The 20637-nt window shown below is 63.5% G+C and overlaps 1 protein-coding gene across 13 annotated transcripts in view; it reads right to left on the minus strand.

The window, feature by feature from the left end:
- Positions 1 to 1314: 1314 nt before the first annotated feature.
- PTPRS (protein tyrosine phosphatase receptor type S) overlaps positions 1315 to 20637 on the minus strand; it is a 68784-nt gene continuing 49461 nt past the window's right edge. For 2 of the 13 annotated variants that reach the window (XM_078443534.2, XM_078443532.2), the window contains 24 exons: positions 20296 to 20489; positions 20108 to 20134; positions 17466 to 17583; positions 15182 to 15787; positions 14634 to 14731; positions 13736 to 13989; positions 13083 to 13176; positions 12776 to 12991; positions 12265 to 12422; positions 11749 to 11760; positions 11369 to 11481; positions 9910 to 9957; positions 8733 to 8830; positions 8522 to 8645; positions 7862 to 8037; positions 7664 to 7783; positions 6167 to 6321; positions 5804 to 6089; positions 5471 to 5649; positions 4780 to 4906; positions 4517 to 4642; positions 3492 to 3646; positions 3183 to 3318; positions 1315 to 2627 (listed from right to left, as the gene is read on the minus strand). In XM_078443534.2, the coding sequence (XP_078299660.1) occupies positions 2559 to 2627; positions 3183 to 3318; positions 3492 to 3646; positions 4517 to 4642; positions 4780 to 4906; positions 5471 to 5649; positions 5804 to 6089; positions 6167 to 6321; positions 7664 to 7783; positions 7862 to 8037; positions 8522 to 8645; positions 8733 to 8830; positions 9910 to 9957; positions 11369 to 11481; positions 11749 to 11760; positions 12265 to 12422; positions 12776 to 12991; positions 13083 to 13176; positions 13736 to 13989; positions 14634 to 14731; positions 15182 to 15787; positions 17466 to 17583; positions 20108 to 20134; positions 20296 to 20489 (3689 nt within the window). In that variant the 3' untranslated portion in view covers positions 1315 to 2558. The remainder of the gene's footprint in view (positions 2628 to 3182; positions 3319 to 3491; positions 3647 to 4516; positions 4643 to 4779; positions 4907 to 5470; positions 5650 to 5803; positions 6090 to 6166; positions 6322 to 7663; positions 7784 to 7861; positions 8038 to 8521; positions 8646 to 8732; positions 8831 to 9909; positions 9958 to 11368; positions 11482 to 11748; positions 11761 to 12264; positions 12423 to 12775; positions 12992 to 13082; positions 13177 to 13735; positions 13990 to 14633; positions 14732 to 15181; positions 15788 to 17465; positions 17584 to 20107; positions 20135 to 20295; positions 20490 to 20637) is intronic. The other 11 variants (XM_078443542.2, XM_078443541.2, XM_078443536.2 and 8 more) reach the window with 10 other exon arrangements.

A 20637-nucleotide genomic window follows, 5' to 3' on the forward strand; every position in this document is an offset into this window, starting at 1 on the left:
CAGGCTCCAGGCTCCGAGCCATCAGCCCAGAGCCTGACGCGGGGCTCGAACTCACGGACCGCGAGATCGTGACCTGGCTGAAGTCGGACGCTTAACCGACTGCGCCACCCAGGCGCCCCTCTCTTTCAAAAGATATTAAAAAAAAAACCAAAAAACCTCGAAACCGTCCAGAAGTTAAATCTTTTTAGCTTGCTTTCTTTTTTACCGACATTTATTCTTTTTTAGTTATTTGAATCGAAAGCTTGGTTCAGGTCTTTCTCATTTTCAACATGTTCCAGGCTGTACACGTTGCTCTGGGTCTCCCTCTGTCTGCGTCTGACAGGTTACATGATGTCACCTACTATCCCAATTGCTGTTTCAAAAGCTTTGTAAGTTTCATGTCGATTCCTTCCTTAACCTGTGCCTTGCTTAGAAATGTGCTTTACGTTTTTTTACTTTCCATTTCTTTTTTTTACCGTAAGCCCTTCTTAAGGGAGGCTAACACCCCTTGAGGCCAACATCTGGTTATCTACTTGTTTCTTGGGATTTGTGAAGATCTCCACTGCTGATCTGTAGAAATGTTCTGCGTGTGTCTGAGAAGCCTGGGGGTGGGGGATATAGGGTCTGATAAATCTGTTTGACTAAGCTTGTTAATGGCGTTACTTCCAGCTACTTTATAGACTTTCTGACTCCTGGATCTGATGGTTTCTCAAACGGGTGACCCTACCCTTTCCTAGGCTGGGCCCCTGCCCCAAGGCCACCCTTCTTGTCCCTGGAGCTCCTCTGTGACCACGGGAGGGATCGTTCAACCCACCCCCCGGCACCCCTGCCAGAGGAGGAAGGCTCGGGCACACCCTGCAGCCCCCAGCGTCTGACCAGCTCAGCGTATGGATCCACTCACTGGGTGGCCCATGGCGTGGGGAGAACAGTGGCTCCAACCCCGTGCTTCCCTCCACGGACTCCGCTCCGTCAGGGGAGGGCAGCATGGCGTGGCCTTTGGCGGGGCACGAGTCCCAGCTCTGCTTTAAACCCACTGTGTGACTTGCAGGCGGCACCTGTCCCTCTCTGAGCCTCTGTTTCCCCATCTGTAAACTGGGCTGATGACTGCCCTGTCAGAGCTGGCCCGGCCCCTCTGGTTCTGGGTTCTCAGATCCCAGTACGGCCCTTTAGACACCGTGTGACCTTGGACGAGCAACACGACCTCTCCGGGCCACATTCTTGAGCAGACTGTTTACGCGACGGAAGGAGTACAGACCAGCTCTCCGGGCACCCGCCTGCCCCAGGGACGGGACGGGATGGACGGGGTTAGGACAAAGACTCCACCACCGGCCGGGGTCAGACGATCTTCCTTTAATACAAAGTCGATATATCTACATACGCAGAGGTGGGAAAACCACCCAGCTGCTTCCGTTTGAATAAACAGTGTTGAAAGCGACGGCAGACCCACTCTTATACAAAGAGAAAAACTCACTTTCTCGGGGGTGGGGGGGATCCCAGTCTTCCGCCCCGTAGTTCCAGAGGGAAAGGGTCCCTGATCCGCGCAGAACATGGTCTCTCTCTCTCTCCCAGAAGAAGTGGGACCCCCCCCCTGTTTTGTCCAGTCCCCCCTCCACAAGGGCGGGAGACGGCTGGGGCTCAGGCGGCGGGGTGGGGGGGTTGCTGCCCTCTCCTCGGAGGCAGCACCCACCCCGGTGGGTTTGAACCTGACGCTGGTGGGCCGGAGTCCCCCTGCTGCCCCACCCTCAGAACGGTCCTTGATATGTTTCAGAATTAAAAAAAGAAAGAAAAGAAAAAAAAAGAAAAATGCAAAAAAAGGGAAGAAACCAGGAGCAAAAGAGCCTTCTGTTCTTAAGTGGGGCCCACCTTCCGACGGCAGGAGAAGGAAGCCAGGCGGCCCTGGGGGCTGGCTGACCGACCCCGCACGCGCAGGCCTGGGAACACAGCCGTCGCTCGAGAACGTTCTCTACGGTGAAAAAATAGACTGTCTGTGAACGGAACAGGAATACGCAAAGTTCTTCTTTTTAAATTTGTTGACTGGTAAGTCTTTTTTTTTTCTGTTTGTTTCTTCTTTAAAAAAAAATGAAAAAAAAAATACACTATTTAAAAAAAGAAATGTCACTGGATACAGTTACACTGAGTTGGAAAAGAAAGCTGAATCCTGAGCCCCTTGCCCAGTGGGACCCCCCACCCCCCACACCAGGCTGCAGGGCAGGAGGGCTCTCCGGGGGCGGGGGGAGGGGCGGGGTAGGACCGGGGCTCGAGCTGGCCGCCCTGCCCGCCTCCGGTTCCGGGGAGAACCCCTGTTGGCTCACCGCCCCCCCACCCCCCCCACCCCCCCACCCCCCCACCCCGGAATCTCTCGGTTCAGAATCGGAAGGAAATGAGGAATGTGACAGTAGCCGGAGGCGGTGGCCGGGCCGGCGAGGCTGCGGGGGGCCGCATCGTTCCTGGAGGCCGAGCGGAAACGTGGCCGCTGCCCGCTCCTGCCCTGGCGGCCGGGGGTCCAGGTCTCCGGGGGCCCACCCGGCAGGGGCAGAGGCATCCAGGCCGGTGGCACGGGGCCAGCGGCGACCATGGCGTTAGGTTGCATAGTGGTCAAAGCTTCCGAGGTACTCCAGCGCGGCCTGGTAACAGAACTGGTACTCGTCCTGCGGGAGGGAGGGAACCGCGGCTCAGGTCGGCGCCTCTGCACCTCCTTAGCCTGCCGGGGCTCCCCGCTGCCCTCGGGAGCAAGGCGGGCGCCCGGCTCCTGCAGCAGGGGCAAGTCGCACCTCTGCACGGTGGCGGAGGCTGGGCGCCGTCCCCGCACTCCCTCCCCCCCGCTGCAACAGTGCCCTCGGGGCTGGGAGTCCCACTCCAGCACTGTCTCCCGAGCGACGGGACGGTCTTGAGGAACGCGGTCGCAGGGAAGTCCCTTCTAGCTCTGGGCCTCGCTTTCCCCATCTGGGGAGCAGGGGGACTTCGGGGGCCGTGGCCTGTGTCGGGGCCTGGCTGAGCCATGAACGTGCTGTGACTTGGGGAGCTGCCCCACGCCCTGGGCTGCTCCCCGGCTCTGGATTTCGGTCTATCCTCGTGTCAAAAGGGCCGACTAATCCCCTTCCGGCCCCAAACAGGTGCCGAGGACCTTCCCAGATGACCCAGGATGCAAGGTGACCGCCCCCATCTCCCAGAACAGGAACCTGAGGCCCGCCCGCCGCCCTCACCTCTGTCTGCACCATGGCCGGCCTCTGGGTTCGCAGCATCTTCACGGTCTGGAAAATGTCCACGACGCCCTCGTACCGCATGCGCTCTAGCACGATGCTGAGTGTGATGAACACACCCGTCCTGCCCACGCCGGCGCTGTTGGGGGGGAGGGGGAGGGCACAGCCGGTCAGGGGCCCGCGCGCGCGCGCGCGCGAGCGAACCCCGTGTGACCGCCCGATGCCTCAGGGACGCAGACAGCCCCAGCGGGACCGCCTGGGTGGGGCTCGAGGCTGCGCTCGCTGGGCCTCAGTTTCCCCAGCCGGGCTCACCTGCAGTGGACGGAGATTGGGCCGTCCTGGCCGAACTGTTCCTTGGTCTTGTGCACTTGGCCGATGAAGTCGATGAAGCCCTCCCCCGACTTCGGGACGCCCTGTTCCGGCCAGTCCGTGAACTGGAACTGCCGCACGGTCCGGGACTGCCCGTCCTGCAACGGAGGGGGTCCGACCGCGCCGCTCAGGTCGGCAGCGGTCACGGCTGGCTTCCCGCCCGGGGCCCCGGCCTCCGGCCCCGCCTTCCGTCACCGGCCAACGCCACCCTCCAGCAGCCCCCTCGTCCAGTGCTGCCATCTCACGAGCCGCCACCCAGAGCTCCTGTGTCCCCTCCCGTCCAGCGGGAGCCCCACGCCACGCCGTCGCCTTTTGCTTTCATCCTTCACCACCCACGGCTGCCACCCTCGCCGCATCCAGCAACACCATCCACTGATTCTCCGGGCCCCGCCCCGAGCGCCGCGACCAACCGCGCTGTTCGCTGTTCGTTCATCAGCCTTCGCCACCCGCTGGCAACGTCTCGACTGACCCGCCCCTTCGTCCCAGCCAATCCCCGCCCCCTCCCACCCCTACCCGCGTGACGCCCCGTCGCCCCTCCCCACTGCGGTGGGACCACCCCGTCCCCGCCGCTCGCTCGCAGCCCACGGCCCCGCACCCTGTGTCACGTCTCCCCCACCCTGCTTTCAGCGCTGCGACACAGAGCTCCACAGACTGCTGCTTCCAGGGGACACCCCGCTCGCTCCCTCTCGCACGGCCCCTTGGGCCTTGTTCCCTAGGGAGCAGCGCGGCACACGCTCGACTGTGGGACCCGCACGGGACACAGCCCTCTCTTCCCCCTTGTGGTGGTACGAGTGACCGTTCAGCTCGAGGACCCGCTCTTCCTCCTCCCAACCCCCAATGCTTACTCCTACCCCCGGGCCTTTGCTTCTACCCCCAACTAGGGAAGCCTTCTCCACCTCACGAGGTGGTGCTGAGCAGAGTCCGGCCCGGGGTCCCAGGCCCTCCCAGCCACCCCTCCCCATACTCACCCGGGCGTCTGTGACCTTGAACTCCCGCAGGATATACTGAGGCATGTTGTATTCCGCCATCGGATCCACCACGAAGTACTGGTAGCGGGCGGAGCGCTCGGCAGGCCAGTACTGGTGACATTTTTCCTGTTGAGAAGGCGGGCGGCGGTCGGCTCGGGCCCCACCCCTGCTCCCTGGCCCCACCCTCGCCCCGCCCCCGGCCCCGCCCCAGCCGCGCCCCGGCTCCCGTGGCCCCGCCCCACCAGCGGCCCCGCCCCGCTCACCCTGCCCATCTCCCGCAGCTTGGTCAGCATCACCACGATGGTGGAGTTGTTCTCCCACAGCGCACGCCAGAAATCCTCCGTGGTCTCCGCCAGCGGCCCCTGCGTCGCGATGTAGGCCTTCTGCTGCCTGCGGTGTGCGGGTGGGGGGCATGTGAGATGCAGTGCCCGCCCCTGCCACGCCCCTGCCGACTCAGGACCCACCGGTCACTGGGCCGTCTCCCCGTCTGTCTCGTTCGGTCCTCTCCGTGAGCCCGTTGCGCACCCGGGGAAACCGCCAGCCTCGGGAGCTGCATCACCTCCCAGAGGCTGCCGGGCCTCCCCCGACCTCCCCCACCTCGTCAGGTGCCCGGAAACTCCTTCCGGGTGTCTGCACAGGTTGTTTCCTGTCACCCTCCAGCCTCTGAACAGGCGTTCGTTCCCCGGGCTGGGCAGTGGGTGGCGTCCAGCAGCATCCCTGGCCTCCACCCACTCCCATTAGGACCAGCATGTCCCCAGGCACTGCTCGGTTTTCCCTGGGCGGCAGAACCGCCCAGGTTGAAAACCAGCGACGGGAGAGGACAGAGGGAGACAGCAGCCATCGGTTAAATACCCAGCTAAAGAGCCCCTCCCCCTCGGCCGCGCCTGCCTGTGTCCAGCTCCGTTTCCCCTGTGAGGCTGGAGGCCCCTTGGGGGCGGGGCGAAGGCGAGGTACCTGTAGCCGTCGATGAAGCTGGCGTTGATGTAGTCGGAGCCCTCCACGCCACGGATAGGCTGCAGGCAGACCCGTGTGCTCTCATAGGGCATGATGTTCACCAGGCGGTTCTTGAACTTGTTACAAGGCAGATTGGCACTGATGAAGCGGGATGTGTGGGCTTTGGAGTTGGCCAGCCGCTGCGGAGACCGGGAGGCCCGGGGTCACCGGCGGGGCGGCCTCCGGCCCCCGGGGCCGGGCAGGGCTGTGTGTTTTCCCAGCCGGAGCGCCAACGGCGGCCCCGATCCCGATCTCGCCGCCCCCGCCGCCCCTGCCGGCGTCCCGCCTCCCAACCTTGAACTCGAGCTCCATGCCGGTGACGTGCTCGCCGGGCTCCACCTGGGCCAGCTTCTGGATATAGGCGTAGAGGCTGCGGGCGGGCACCTCCGTGTTGCCGCAGCCCACGGCCTCCAGCAGGGCCTCGTGGATGAAGCTGTACTGGTCCTCGGTCTGCACCATATAGTTGCGCTGGGACCGCATGAGGGTCACGTGGCCGTACACGTCCACCGTCTTCTCCGGCTTGATCCGCTCCAGCATGGCGTCGATGACGATGAAGCAGCCCGTGCGGCCCACGCCGGCGCTGCGGGGACACGCGTCGCGGTCAGGGGCCCCCGAGGGAGGGCCGGGGGCGGGGGGCGGGGGGGCGGGCAGGGGTACCTGCAGTGCACGACCACGGGGCCCGCGTCTGGCGGGTTGCAGGCCTTCACCCTCCGCAGGAAAGCCAGGAATGGCGTCGGGTACTCGGGCACCCCGTGGTCCGGCCACGCCGTGAACTGGAACTGCCGTACCTCGCGTTTCTCGCTGGAGCCGTTCTGGGGGCCACGGGGACACTGCCCGTCACCGTGGCCCACGACGCACGAGCCGAGGCGGCCAGCTTCGCGCCCCGCCTCTCCCCCCAAACCCACCCCCGGATCTTGGTGGGGGGCAGCTCCCTCCTCCCAGGTGCTCTGGCCAGAACTCAGAGGAGGAGTGGCCCTTGACCCAGTGGCACCCCCCCCCCCCCACCCCGCATCCAACACAGGACCCCAGACTGGTGGCTCTGCCTCCGTCTATACTCCCTGGTCCAGTCCCTTCTGCCCTGGTCCCGCCGCTCCAATCCTCACCGCCCTAGTCTGTCCTCCCCGTAGTAGCCCCCAGAGAGCACTTGTGAGCACCTGAATCAGGTTGGCCCTCCTCTGCCTACCACCCTCCAGGGCTCCCATCCACCTTGGGGTGAGAGACCAAGTCCTCCCCAAGGCTCTGTATTCTCTGCCGGGTCCCCTCCCGGCCCTCCCCTCCTCGGTCACTCTGCCACAGCCATGATATAAGGCCTTCTCACTGGTGGTTCATCATGCCAGGCATGATCCTGCCCCAGGACCTTTGCACAGGCTGAGCCTCTGCCAGGAATGCGGTTTTCCCAGACCTCATGGCTCCCTTCCTCACCATCTCCAGGTCTCCCGACAGATACTTTATTTTTCTCCTTCTGTGTGTTAAGATTTCTTACTTGACATATTTGTTGTCAGTGCCTTGTCAACTAGACTTACGCTCTGAAAGAGCAAGACAGTTTGTCTGTCTTGGTCCTTGGGGTGTCTCAGCACCCAAATCAAGCCCTGACATACCACGTGTGCTTAGTTTTGACAGAAGACCTGGCTGGAGTCTGGGGAACGTTGGGGTACCAGTAGCACCTCCACTCCCCATAATAACAATTAAAAAATGCCCTCCAGATGGCAAACTGTCCCAGTTGAGAACAACTGATATAGAGAGACACATGGAACCATGTAACTGACAGCAGCCATCAGTTAAATACATGTCTAAAGATTCCCTCTGCCCCAGTCCTGACTACCCCAGCTGGCAGAGACTTTCTAGCTTTGTTTTCCACCCATCACAGGCCTAGACTGTGCGAGGCCAGAGGGCAAGGAGACAACAGGTTCATTGCTAAGTTGGGTTCTGCTGGTTTTGTCCTTCTGGTGTGGCTGGAGAGGAGAGGTGCCCTCCTCTGAGCCTCAGTTTCCCCATCTACGAAGTGGGCTACAAGACCATGTGGTCAGCCTGGGCCGACATGCCTGGTTTTCTGTGTCTCTTGGGGAGCTCCCAGGGCAGAAGCTGGGGCCTCCAGTCTTCCTCTTCCGCCCCCACCACCCCCTCCCACAGCCCCAGCCCCAGCCCGGGTCCTACCTTGTGCAAAGAGAAGGTCCGAACGCAGAACGTGGCCAGCTCGATGGTGTCGAGCAGCGTCACCTGGATGAAGCCATACGTCTCCGTGCCCCGGTTGGGCCAGTACTGATCACACTTGACCTGTGGAAGGCAAGAGAACGGAGGTGAGCATGGGCGGGGGTTGGCCGGGGGCTCGGGGGCCGCAGGGTCCAGCCTCACCCGTGATTTCTCCTCTAGCCGCGTCATCATGACGATGGTAGCTGAGCGCTGTTCCCACACCATGCGCCAGAAGTCGCCGAAGGTCTCGGGCAGCGGCCCCTGTGTGGCAATGTATGCGTTCTGCCTCCGGTAGCCGTCCACATAGTTGGCGTTGATGTAATCGCTACCCACAATGCCTACAGCCCGGGGAGAAGCCAGAGATCAACAGGGGTGCTGTCGTCTCCTACGCTGGTTCTCTCTGGCCCACCGCTTCCTGCAAGTCCTCCTAGACTGCCCCAAGCTCTCCCCAAAGAAACCACGGAGCATGAATTTTGTGGTTTCTCCTCCTGAGCGCTACAACCACTGGGGGCCAGCTTTCTCTGTGGCGGGGCTGTTCTGTGCATCGCGGGGTCGGAGCGGCGTCTCTGGTCCACCCTCGAAACGCTCCTAGCTCCCTCTCCCCCAGCATGTGAATGCTTCCTGGGCATTGAGAACAACTGACACAGAGGGACGTGTGGAAACCGATTACGGACAGCAGCCATCAGTTAAGTACGTATCCAAAACACCCGGGTGGCTTCTGGCTGGAGCCATGACCAGAATCAGGCTTCAGCTTCCCCCTCCGTGTCCTGGCTCGTCCACACTTCACAACGGGCAAGGGCGGGACGGGGCCCAGGCCGCTACCTTCGATGGGCTGCAGGATGACGCGGGAGTGGTCGTATGCGATGACGTTGGCGTAGCGGTTTTTGGGCTTGTTCACCTCCAGGTTGGAATGTTCCCACGTGAACTGCTGGCCTGGATCAATGGACTGCAGGGGAAGGGGAGGTGGGGGGCGTCAGGACGGGCGCTGGGGGGGGCGGGGGGGCGGGGGGGGCAGGAGGCGGGGCTAGCTCACCTCATACTCCTGGGAGAGCTTGAGGCTGTCGTTGGCCTTGAGGCGGTCCGTGTGCTCTGCCATGTCTGCGATGGGGATCGGGGGGTGGCTAAGCATGCCTGGGGGGAGAGCAGACCCCGTGGTGCGGGCCGGTCACTTGGGAGCCGGCCCGGGGACCGGGGGGCGGGGGGCGGGGGGCTCTACAGTGTGAGTGTGCAATGCACGAGCCGCGGTTAGAGGGAGTGGCGGGGGAGGGGAGGGCTCAGGTCGGCCCACGCCGGGGCCAGGACCCCCGGCCTGGGGGTCTGTCTGCAGGTGGAGCGTTCGAGGAGCAGCTCCAGCCGAGTCTGACAACCCCGGCTGACGCCGTCCACCCATCTCAGTGCTCCCAACCCAGCTGGGGACGCAGGGGCTGGGGAAGGGTCGCCCTGGAGGACCTCAAGCTCCCGGAGCCTCATGGCAACAAGCGGGCAAGTGACACAGAAATGGAAGAAGCAGACGGGGCTGGCCAGGCCTTTGGAGAGACACTGTTCCCCAGGGCAGGGGCCGGAGACGCCACCCCTTTCTGAGATCAGATCCTTCTGGGATCAGAAGGACTACAACGTCTTCTGCCGGGCAGAGCTGGGGAACTGGGGAGCAGGGGGCAGTGTGTGTGTGTGTGTGTGTGTGTCTGTGTGTGCGCTCGGGGGTCCCCATCTGTCTGTGCAGCTGCTTGGAGCAGGTGCGGTGAGCCCCTGACCTCCGGGGGCTCATTTCCTCATCTGGCACATGGAATGGTGACCCTTCGGCAGGAGGGGTTGCTGGAGGGAACGGGGCGGGGGCCTGGCTCTTTCTCCCCAGTGTCTGCGTCTGCACGACCCCTCTCCTCTCCTGGGGCCCGGCAGGCCGAGCTACAGGCCGGGACAGACGTAAAAGACTGCCAGGCGGGCTTACGTACAGCTGCTGCCCTGGGCGCTCCCCAAGAGCCCTTATCTAAGGAGCGAGGGCCGTTTGCCCAGTGGATCCCCCTGCCTGTCACGCCGGAGGACCCCCCCCCCCCCCCAGACACACAGTCACAACCAGCAACCTACGGGCCCAACGGACCAGACCCCCGACTCCCTTGAGAAGCCAGCACAGGACAGGTGGACAGAGATGAAAACAAACGGGGGTGTGGGGGTGCGCGAAAGGAAGCTGAGAACAGAGAGACACAGGAACTAACTTTCAAAGTGAAACCCCGGCTCCCTGAGGGGGCTGCTGAGGCCTGAATCTGCAGAAACAGCAAACAATAAATAAATGAAAACACGCAGGGGCCCCGCCTCCCCCCATCCCCCGCTGGACGCACGCACAATGGCCAGCCAACAGACGCAAAGGGCAGAGCAAACTGAAACGACGAGGGACGCACGCTGCCCGGGCCCCGACCCGAGAACCTGCAGCAGCTGCCGTGTACCCCCTCTGACTGGACTTCAGCCGGTCCTGGCTCTTAGCCGTGACCTCGGGAAGATTCTGAGGCCCTAGGCTCTTTTAACGCATCCCCCCAGACCAACCTGGCCTTGGCGCCCGTTAGGGTCAGCAGAGACTTTAGATGAGTGGCAGGATGGTGAGGGAGGAGCTTGGGGGCAGGGGAAGGACATATGGGCCCATGCCGTGAGCTTTAAGAACAGCAGCCATCAGTTAAATACGTGTGTTAAAAATTAACATCTGGAGGGAAATGGAAAAACCGATGTAACCCAGTCCAGACACAGAAGAAGAAAAGTGGTACGTGAGAGGTGCCGCAGGAGACCCTTCACGATCCCTTATGCAGGACTGCAGCCATCAGTTACACTTTGTCTTAGCCAAAGGGCTGAGCAGTGACTGCAGCCATCAGTTGAATACAGATGTCTAAAATCTCCTTTTGGTCGGAAACAGTTAATACGAGACAGGAGGCCGACAGGAAGCAGAGACTGGGTGCGCATAGATGGTGGATGTAATCATGCTGTGAGCCCAGAAGGAGAACAGCAGCCATTGGTTAAATTAAAAACCCCTTATGTGGTGAGAAGCAGCCGGCATGAGCCCAGTAAGAGGGAAAAGATGAGAAAGTATGTGGGTCACTGCACGTAAAGACGATCGAGGACAAGACCCTGGTTCGTTCAGTCTCCCCGAGGCACGGCAGGCGACTTTAGCTCGCTCCCGTGACTCTACAGGGAACCATCAGGAGGCGGGGCCGCACACAGGAGCCAGGCAGGGCAGGGGGGGGGGGGGGGAGGCACCATCGCTGTATCTCGCCACGGGGACATCCCACGGGAGGATGGGCAAAGGCCACGGAAAAACCCGAACACCCACCACTGAGGGGCCCGGAGACCAGAAGTGGGGACGGAAGCATGGCCCTTTCTGCCAGAAGAAAGGAGGGGGTTTCGGTCGGTTTGAGTTTGAGGTGTCCTTTCTGCTCCCAGGGACGACCCCGACCGCCAACGGAAGGCAGCGTTTTGTTTTTAAAAGCCTCACTCGGCTGTCATGGGAACCGGCCTGTGGAATCTCCAAGCTGGGGTCCACGCGGGAAGGTGGGCAGCGGGCGCTTAACTGCGCCGGAGGGCGCAGCAGGGGCAGAGGAGGGGCCGCCGAGCGCCAAGGCGGCTGCTTCCTCCTCCGCTCTGCTACGGCCCCCGGCGGTGAGGATCCCGGCGCCTGCGGGAGGCACGTACCTGGGGTCTGGAAGTTAATGCGTCTCATTTCCACGGGGTCCTTGGGGTGGTGGGGGGCGAGGTCAGCGTTGTTCAGGAGGCATTTGGTGCGGGGCTCTGAGTCCTTGCGTTTACTTCGAGGGAGCAAGCAGAGGAGCCCGTGAGCGTGCCAGCGTGTGCCCAGCGTGCCCAGAGACGCACACGTACGCGTGTGAACACAGGGGCTGTGAGCGACCCAGCCGGGAGGAAAGGGACCGTGCACACGTGGGACTGGGGTTCCCGGGACCGCGCGCAGCCTGCCGGCACAGCCGAGGGTCCCCTCGCCCCACGGGCACGGTGCCACCCCGTTCCTCCTCCTCAGCGCTTGCCCTACGTCTCCTTAGGATGGGGCCAACCCTTACCTGTCGGGCTTGCTGCTCCCGAAAGCACACGCGGGTGAGGAGGAGGGAAAAGAAGACAGGTGAGGCCATGCTGGCCAAAAGGGGCCTGTTCGGGGACGCTGGGTGGCTTGCTTAACCCCTCAGAGCCTTGGTCTCCTCCGGAAAACGGGGCTAATGCTTCCTGCTCGGGTCCCCGCCACGAAAAGGAACGTCCCAGCCTTCCCTTTCCAAGCTGAGACGTGTCCTGTGTGGCCACTACACTCACTGTCCTTGTGAGACTAGGCAGAGGCGGCCTCCACCCCAAATCGTCCCGCTGAGCGGAGCTTGGACCTTAAGAGGAACCGAATCACGAGCCCGCTGTGAACCCCGGCCCTTCCCCAGGCTGTGTGACTTTGACCAGGTGGCTTAACCTCTCTGGGCCGGAGTTTTCTCGTTTCTGTATCTTCTACGAGAGAACCCTTCCCTGGACCTTCCGGACCCGCCTTCCTCTTCCAGGAAGCCCTCCCTCCTATCAAGCGGGCAGTGCGAGGGGCTCACTTCTTGTAGAGCAAGATGGCGATAACAATGCAGATGATGAAGACCACAGCCAACACGGGCCCAATCACCCAGATGAGGCCCTCCTCGCCGTCCACGATGGGCTGGGGGTCCGGGTTGTCCAGCTGGAAGGGATCTGAGAAGGGGCTGGCCGCAAACGTCTGCAGGAACAGGGCGCGAGGGGCCTCCGTCAGTGCCCGTCCCGCGCCTCGTGGCCAGGTGGGTGGTCCTCAAACACAAACCTGTCTCCCTCCCCTACTCTAAAGCCTCTGGTGGCTCCCGAGGACCCGTGACCCCGGGGACACCCCCCCCCCCCCCCCCCCCCCCCACCGCCTGGCCCTTGCCAATCTTTGCTCTCTCCCCTTCCCCCCTGCTCTGCTTCAGCCCGGATCACAGAAGGCCGGGAGGATGGGGGTCTGGCTCGGAGGCCAGCGCCCTGGGGGCTGAGGTCGCTTCGGGGCCTGCCCGCTCAGAGGGCGAGGCTGGACGCAGGCAGGCACCACTCGGGACTCACCGGCTCGCTCTTCTGCAGCACCGCAAGCACGAAGAGGACGTATCGGTGACCGGGCTCCAGGCCCCTGTTGTCAAAGCCGCCGTACTGCTTCTGGTCGCCCGGGTGGAAGGTGGGTGGCAGCACCGAGAAGCGGGCCGCGATGTAGGGGCGGGGCGCCTCCAGCTGGCGGGAGTGCCGCAGGCTGCGCCTCTGCAGCCGTGAGATGTCCTGGATGAGCTGCGGGAACAGAGGCGCGGGTGGCTCAGAGCCCGGCCGGCAGCGCCTGGGCACACAAGAGGCAGGACGGGCCTGGGCCCCGGGCCCTCACCTCCTCCAGGTCCATGTCTTCTGGGCTACCCAGAGGGGCCAGGAACTGGCCACCGCGAGACTTACGCAACGGCACCATCACAATGAAGTAACTCCTGTCGGGAGAAGGAGGATCGGGGGTGCGTCCGAGGGATGCCTTGGTTGGAGGTGGATGGGGGAGCCCCTGCTCTCTGCGTCTTCCCTCCTGCTACTCCCCTGGAGCCCCAGCCATACAGGACTAGGTCCTGACTCAAGCCTCCAGGCTTTTGAAGGGGTGGTTCCTTCTGCCTCGAAAGCCTACTCCGGTTCTGTTTCTTAAACTCCTACACATCCTTCAAAGCCCCAGCTTCCACACCCACAACGTCCCCGGAGTCCTTAATTCTCCTCTGCTTCCCAAGCTGAGCCCTCCTCTCCCCGTTGGGAACCCTCAACCCCGGTTGGATCTCATTCCTGGTATCCGGAATGGCGGAGGAGAAAACACAAGGCCGCCTTTAGCGACGGTGCCCGTGAGAGGTACCAGGGCAACCACGCGAGATGGGGGCTGCTGTGACTCGCGTTTTATAGACACGCGAGGACACCAAAGCACAGAGAGGTCGAGCGCCTGGCCCCGGTCACAAAGCTGGCTAATGGGGGTGGGAGGAATGTTTCGGGGCACTGGGGTGGTTTGGATCATACTGGACAGGCACGGGGCTCTGGCCGTCGGGCAGATACACCATGATGAAGCCGTCAGAGTCGGGCTTGGGGGCCACGCTGGGCTTGGCACTGAGCAGGTTGAAGGCGGTCCAGGCAGTGACCGTCTGCTGAAGGCCACCCAGGCTGCTGCCTCGGTTGGTCAACACAAAGTTGTAGAAGGTGTTGGGCTTCAGGTGCGTGATGAGCTTTTTGGTGGTACGGCCATCCACGTCCAGCGTGAGCCCGTTGTATTGGATCTGTGGGCCAAGGCTAGCTCAGCGGGGGCCTGGGGTGAGCCCCTGACCCTGGCTGAGCCTTGATCCCAGACTGAGCCATAATCCCAGCTGAACCCCAACTCTGAGCACCGATCCCAGAAGCAGCCTCAACCCTGGACTAAGCCCTGACCCTAGACAGACCCTCAATCCCAACTGAGTCCCAGCCCCGACCGAGCCCTAATCCCAATCCTGACTGAACCTCGACCCCAGGCTAAAACTCAGTGCTAGACAGATCCTCAATCCCAGCTGAGCCCTGACCCCAGACTGAGCCTCAATCCTAGCAGAGTCCCCACCCTTGTTAACCCCTAACCTCAGATTGAGCCTGATCCCAGACTGAGCCTCAATCCCTCAACGCCAGCTGAGCCCTGACCCCAGACTGAGTTCCCGTCCCAGGTTAAGTGCTGACCACGGACCGGGTCTCAACGCCAGCTGAGCCCTGGTCCCAAGACGAGCCCAGCTTCTGAGCCTCAGTCCTCGCACTCGCCTGATCTCAGCCCCGAGTCCAGCTGAACCCCCAGCCTGGTCCAAGCCGCGACTCAAGACCGACGGCCAGCCCTGGCCAAGCCCCAGCCCCTAGCCTGGGCCGCCTGTTGCCGGGGCGGGGGGCGGGGGGGAGGGGTGAGCACCTTGTAAGGTGTGGGTGAGTTATAGTTGTCAGGAAACTCCCAGCTGAGCAGGACCGACGTCTTCATGATCATCTTCACCTTGAAGTTCTTGGGCGAGACTGTGCGGGGCAGCAGCCAAGTGGGAGAGAGCAGAGGAGAGGCCCCGTGAGTGTGGGGAGGGGTGGGGCGGGGCGGGGCGGTGGGGCGGGGCGGGGTGGGGCGGCCCAGGCGCTCCCTGCCATCCGCTGTGCCTGTGCCCGTGGCCTTCCTGCCTGGCCCTGCCTGGCCCTGTCCCAAGTCCCTGCCGGGGAAGACGGCGCGGCTGCAAGAGAGAAGGAGGGGCGGAGGGGGGAGGGGAGGGGGGGAGCGGGGGTGGGGGTGGGGGGGCGGTGGGGGCGCTGGTCCCACCTTTGCCAACGCCGGAGCCTCGGGGTCCGGACTCGCCTTGAGCGTCCACGAGGAAGCAGAAAAGTGACCACTTACCTGGGCGGGGGGAGAGGGAGGGGGCTGGGGTGGGGGTGGGCACGAGGCCCGGTCCGGCTCTGGTGCGGGGATCGCCGCGCGCCTACCTTGGTCCCGCAGGAACGTCCGGTAGCGGACGGGGGGGCTGTAGGGGCCGGGGCCCTGGCGCGTGTGGGCCCGAACTTGGAGGTCATAAGCCGTGTCGGGCTTGAGGCCCTGCAGCGTGAGCACGTTCTCGGCGCCCGGCTCGGCCACTGCCGGCAGCTCGGTCTCTCGGGCGGGGCCCAAGGCCCCGGCCTCCCGCACGGCCACCGTGTACTTGACGATGGCCCCGTTGCGCTCGGCGGGCACGGGCGGCAGCCACCGGAGCAGGACGGTGCCGGCCGAGGCGTTGCCGGCCGCCTCGAGGATCTGCGGGTGGCCGCGGGGCGCGTCCTCGGGGATGCTCAGGGCCTCGGCCGCCTCCTCGCCCAGGCCTCCTCGGCTGCGGGCCGCCAGCCGGAACACGTACGTGGCCCCCTTATGCACACCCGGCGCCGTGTAGTGGTCCTCGGTGGGCGGGAACTCCAGCGTGGCCAGGGGGGAGTCCTCTCGGCCGAACTGCAGACGGTAGCCCAGCACCTGGTCCTCAGCGGTGCCGGCCGGGGGCTCCCAGTGTGCCAGCAGGCTGCCCTCGGGGGTCTGCTGCACCGACAGGGTGGGGCGGCCCAGCACTGCGGGGAGACAGGGCGAGCGTCAGGGCCACAGGGCCATCCCGGCCTGGGAGCAAGGGCATAGGGCCGCCGAGGGTGGCAGCGGAAACGGTGTTCCGGGCAAGGGAAGCAGCCTGTGCAAAGGCCCTGGGGCGGCACTGTGCCGGGCGAGTGGGAGGGCGGGCGAGGAGGCAGGGGACTCGGGGGACCTGATGCGGGAAAACATCTACAGATGTCAGAAGACGCCCTCGGACGCTTCTCTTTTCTTTTCGTTAGGAAGTGAGTCATCTTGTGCCTCACTGATCTGCCCCTTGCCTCCTGCTGGCACAGGATTAACACCCATGGGACACAGCAATGTCCACGACCCTGCCCTTGCCCCGTGGTTCTCGCAAGCAACGCGCCAAGGTCCTGCTAAGTCCTGCGGTAGAGATGCTCTACAAAGAAAACCAACCCTGAGGTGCCTGGCTGGCTCAGGAGGTTAAGCATCTGACTCTTGGTTTCAGCTCAGGTCATGATCTCACGGTTTGTGGGCCGGAGCCCCGCGTCAGGCTCCCACAGCTGGCAGCGGGAACCCTGCTTGGGATTCTCTCTCTCTCTCTCTCTCTCTCTCTCTCTCTGTCTCTCTCTCCCCCTCCCTCCCTCCCTCTCCCTCTCCCTCTGTCCCTCTCCCGCTTGCGCGGTCTCTGTCTCTCTCAAAATAAACAAATAAACTTTAAAAATCTTCAATAAAACCAGGCTTCTTCCCTGCAGGACTTATCAGGACCTTTTGGGAACTGTGCTCTGAGCAGCCACAGCATGTGTAGTGGGTTCTGTGGTGCAACGTCCCTGAGAGAAGAGGAAACGATCAGGGGAGGCTGCTTGGAAGGGGTAACGAGGGTGCTGGACACAGAAGGATACAGAGACCAGGCAGACGGAGGGAACCAACCGCATGGGCAAGGATTGGCAGGAGCGTGGGGAGGGGTTGTCCCGCGGGCCAGGAACATCAAGCTATGTGGGCAGAGGGAGGGTGGGTGCGGGATGCGTGGGGGAGGCCTCGGGACCCGTCACTCCTGAAACACAACCAACTTGTCCCCCACCCCACACCTTTGCCCGGGCTGTGCCTTCCGCCCAGAACCCTCTCCCCTTACACGGCTGCCTCTCCCTCGTCAGCGTTGGCTGGGGTAAAAACAGTCCCTCGGGACAGGTGGTAGGGGCCTGGAGGGGCCGGAGGGGGAAACTGAGGCAGGGCTGCACGGAGAAGAGGCGTCGCAGGCAGCGGGGACGATGGGCACGGTAACTTTCAACCACAACCCACTCGGGGCCATCACCGCTGTGACGGGGGCAGCACGGGGGTGCTGGGGGTGCCCGGAGGGAGCCCTGGACCGAGGCTGTGGCACGGGGGGCGGGGTGGGGAGGGCTTCCCGAGGAGGGGCGGGCGAATCAAAGACCTAAGGACGGGGAGCAAGCAGCTGGCCCGGAGAAGGGTATCCAGGCAGAAGGAACAGCCCCGGAGAAGCCCGGACGGGACAGAGGCCTGGTAACGGCTTCCACCTTTCCGGAGCTAAGCGGGCAGGGAAGCCAGGGATTAGGACGTGGCAGGGCCGGACGCCCTCCCGGGGAGCCCCCGCACCTTGGCTCTCTGTCCCCGCTGCCCAGCGCACGAGCTCAAGGACTCCGCGGGACGGTCTGGGGGCGGGGGGCCCGTGCAGGGGTCTCGTACCTGCTCCCTTGGTCACCACCACCTTGGGTTTGCTGCGAGCACCGTCGCCTTTCATGGTGTAGGCGGCTACCGTGATGGAGTAGGCGGTCTCGGGCTGCAGGTTTGTGATGACCATCTCCTGCGGGCAGGGACGGGGAGGGGTCGGCGACACAGTCGGGGCTGAGAGCAGCCCTGCCCATCCCCCGCCCTCCCCAGGCTGGGGTCAAGCAAGGCAGGCGGTGGGGGGGGGGGGGGGCCCGGTCCGCGGGCAGAGGCGTGCATCCGAGCGCATGCACACCCCCCGACACGTCACACGTCCGTGCTAAAACGGGCACACGCAGCCCGGCACCCCGTCGTCTTCCACCCGGACGGGCGCGGTCACCCGGGGCTCCCACCCTTGCCGCCCCGCCCTCCGTCCTGGCCCCCCCGGCCCCGCAGCGGCCACCAGAGGGCACCTGCGAGCACCCACCCTCCTCCCACCTCCCTGGGGCAGAGGGGCTACAGGTTGATGAGGCACCCCGCTCTCATAGGGAGCCTGGAGGTGACACGGTGGGGCAGTATTTACGTCACAGAAGTGGGGACAAGCTACAAATCAGGACTGTCCCCCCTCCCCCGCCCTGCCCCCGAGAGCTGATGAGTAAACCTCTGTATCACTGTCGATACCCTGCCCCAGCCAGACTTCTAACGAGACGCATACCGTTGACCCTTGGACAACATGGGGGGGAGGGGCGCTGACCAGCCCCCCCCCCCCCCCCCGCCTCCCGCCCTGTGCAGCCAAAAATCTGCACACAACTTCTGACTCCCCCAAAACTCGACTACAATCAGCCCCCTGTTGGCTAGAAGAAGGCTTACAGGTAACATACTCGATTTCACGCATCCTGTATGCTTTTTTTCTTTTAAAGTTTATCTATTTTGAGCGAGAGCGAGTGTGTACAAGCGGGGGAGGGCCAGGGAGAGAGGGAGGGAGAGAGAATCCCAAGCAGGCTCTGCACTGACAGCACAGAGCCCGACGCGGGGCTCGAACTCACAAACCGCGAGTTCACGACCTGAGCCGAAGTCGGACGCTTAACCGACTGAGCCACCCAGGCGCCCCATACACCTTATATGTTATATGTACCAGATGTTGTATATATTTTTAATGTTAATTTTTGAGAGAGCGCGTGCACTCATGCGCATAAGCGGGGGAAGGGCAGAGAGAGGGAGACACAGAATCGGAAGCAGGTTCCAGGCTCTGAGCTGTCAGCACAGAGCCCGACGCGGGGATCGAACCCACGAACCGTGAGATCATGACCTGAGCCGAAGTCAGATGCTTAACCGACTCAGCCACTCAGGTGCCCCGTTCTACACTGTATCCTTAGAGTAAAGCAGTTAAAGAAGAGACAGAAGATCTGAGGAAGGGAAAATACGTTTATGGTGCTGTAGTGTGTTCGTAAAAAAAAAAAAACGTAACCCAAAAACAAAACAAAAACCCCACATTCTGCATAAAAGTGAAGCTCTACAGTCCAAACCCGCGTCGTTCAAGGGTCAAGTGTATTCACGGCCCTCTCCTGCACTGGACTGTGACCACCAGGGGGGCGGGCTCAGGTCGGTCTCGGTCCCCTCCACACCTGCAGCAGCCCCTGGCTACACGGGATCTACATACAGTAGGTGCTCGGTAAATGCTTCTCTGGCAAACGTCGGAGCCCTCCAACCCGCACACGTATCTGCGTCCACCCTCACGCGGCTGCACGTGTGCCCACGTCCCCACGCATGCACACTCACAGACACGGTCCAGCATGCCAGGGAGCTGTGGGGCGGCCCTGGGTCAGGGGCACGAGGAGGGGGACAGGGATGCACGGAGAGAGGGTCTCCTGCCCCTGAGCCCCACATTCACCCCCTCCCGGGGTGTTGGTGCGTGGGAGGGGCTGGGCCAAAACCCCGGTGGGAACTCCCCGCCCCTCCCTTCCCTGGGGGGTGGGACGGGTATCAATTGAACATCAGGCTTGGGGCTCTCCTAAGAGCCCGCGCCTCTGTGTCAGGGCTTCTAGAAAGACAGACGGAGGAGAGAAGGCATAGCAATGCCAACCGGCCCAGGGCCTCCTGAGAAAGCCCGGAGGGGTGGAAAGGGTACTGCAGGCCTCCTTTCCTGCCCTGGGCCCACTGACCCTCTGGCCACTCAAGGGCCCCGATCAAGTGGACACTTTGGCCACAGAGAGAAACTTCGAGGTCAGAGAAGACCGGGAAGGGTGATAAAAGGGTCAGGCTGGGTTGGAGAGAGAGGCCCAGTCTGGATCTGCCAGGCCTGGGTCCAACCGGGGAGGCTGTGGGGTGCAGGGGTGGGTCGGGGCTGCAGGAACAGCTCGAGCCACAGGGAGCAGCGCTGCGGGCTGGACGGGCAGGGGAGCCCGGTCCTAGGGGCCATCCAGGCAAGAGGGCTGACATATATAACCTGTGGGTCACGTCCTGTGCCCTGCGTCCGGGACTCCTGCGGGGTTCCTGTGCCCATTTGCCTGACTTCAAAACCGAGGCTGCCAGCTCCAAGAGGTAACCAGTAGGCATCTGGGGCCCAGGGGGGGAAGACCCTCTTACCAGGGAAGTGCAGGGGAGGGGAGGTGGGGACGGGGTCACGTCACTGCACGGCCCGCGGGAGAACACTGCAATGGCCGAGCAGGGGTGCTACTTACGTATTCGGCTGTGTCATCTGTCTCCCACTGAGCGTGGGAGGAGGCGGCAGGGGAGAGAGGAGTAGGTGAGCAGGTGGCCAGAGAGAGAGACAGAAGCAGCAGCGAGAAGGCAGGAACGCAGGGTCTGGGGGCCGCCCCGCCCACCCGGCGCCCCGCCCGCCCCGGCCCCGCCCCGGCGCCCCGCCCACCTGGGCATCGGCCAGCATGACGTCCTTGATGCGCGGCGGCCCGCGGGCCTCGGCGCCCTCCATGCGTACGTAGTGGACCTGGTAGCCGCGGATCTGGCCGTGCTGCCGGCCGGGCGCGGGCGAGCGCCACAGCACGCGGATGGCCGTGGCGTTGAGCGCCTCCGCCTCCACCTTCCGCGGCGGCGCGCTGGGCACTGGCGGGGGCAGGGGAGGGGCGGGCAGGGCCGTTACTGGGGCGCCCGGCCCTGCCCCGGGCAGCACCGCTGCCCCGTGCCAGGGAGCCAAGTGGCTGCCGGTTAGCTGGGATGGTCTGAGCGCTCACCACCAACGGGGGAGGGCGTG

The sequence above is a fragment of the Panthera onca genome, chromosome A2, assembly GCF_046562875.1.
Source record: "Panthera onca isolate mPanOnc1 chromosome A2, mPanOnc1 haplotype 2, whole genome shotgun sequence".
Classification (NCBI taxonomy): domain Eukaryota; kingdom Metazoa; phylum Chordata; class Mammalia; order Carnivora; family Felidae; genus Panthera; species Panthera onca.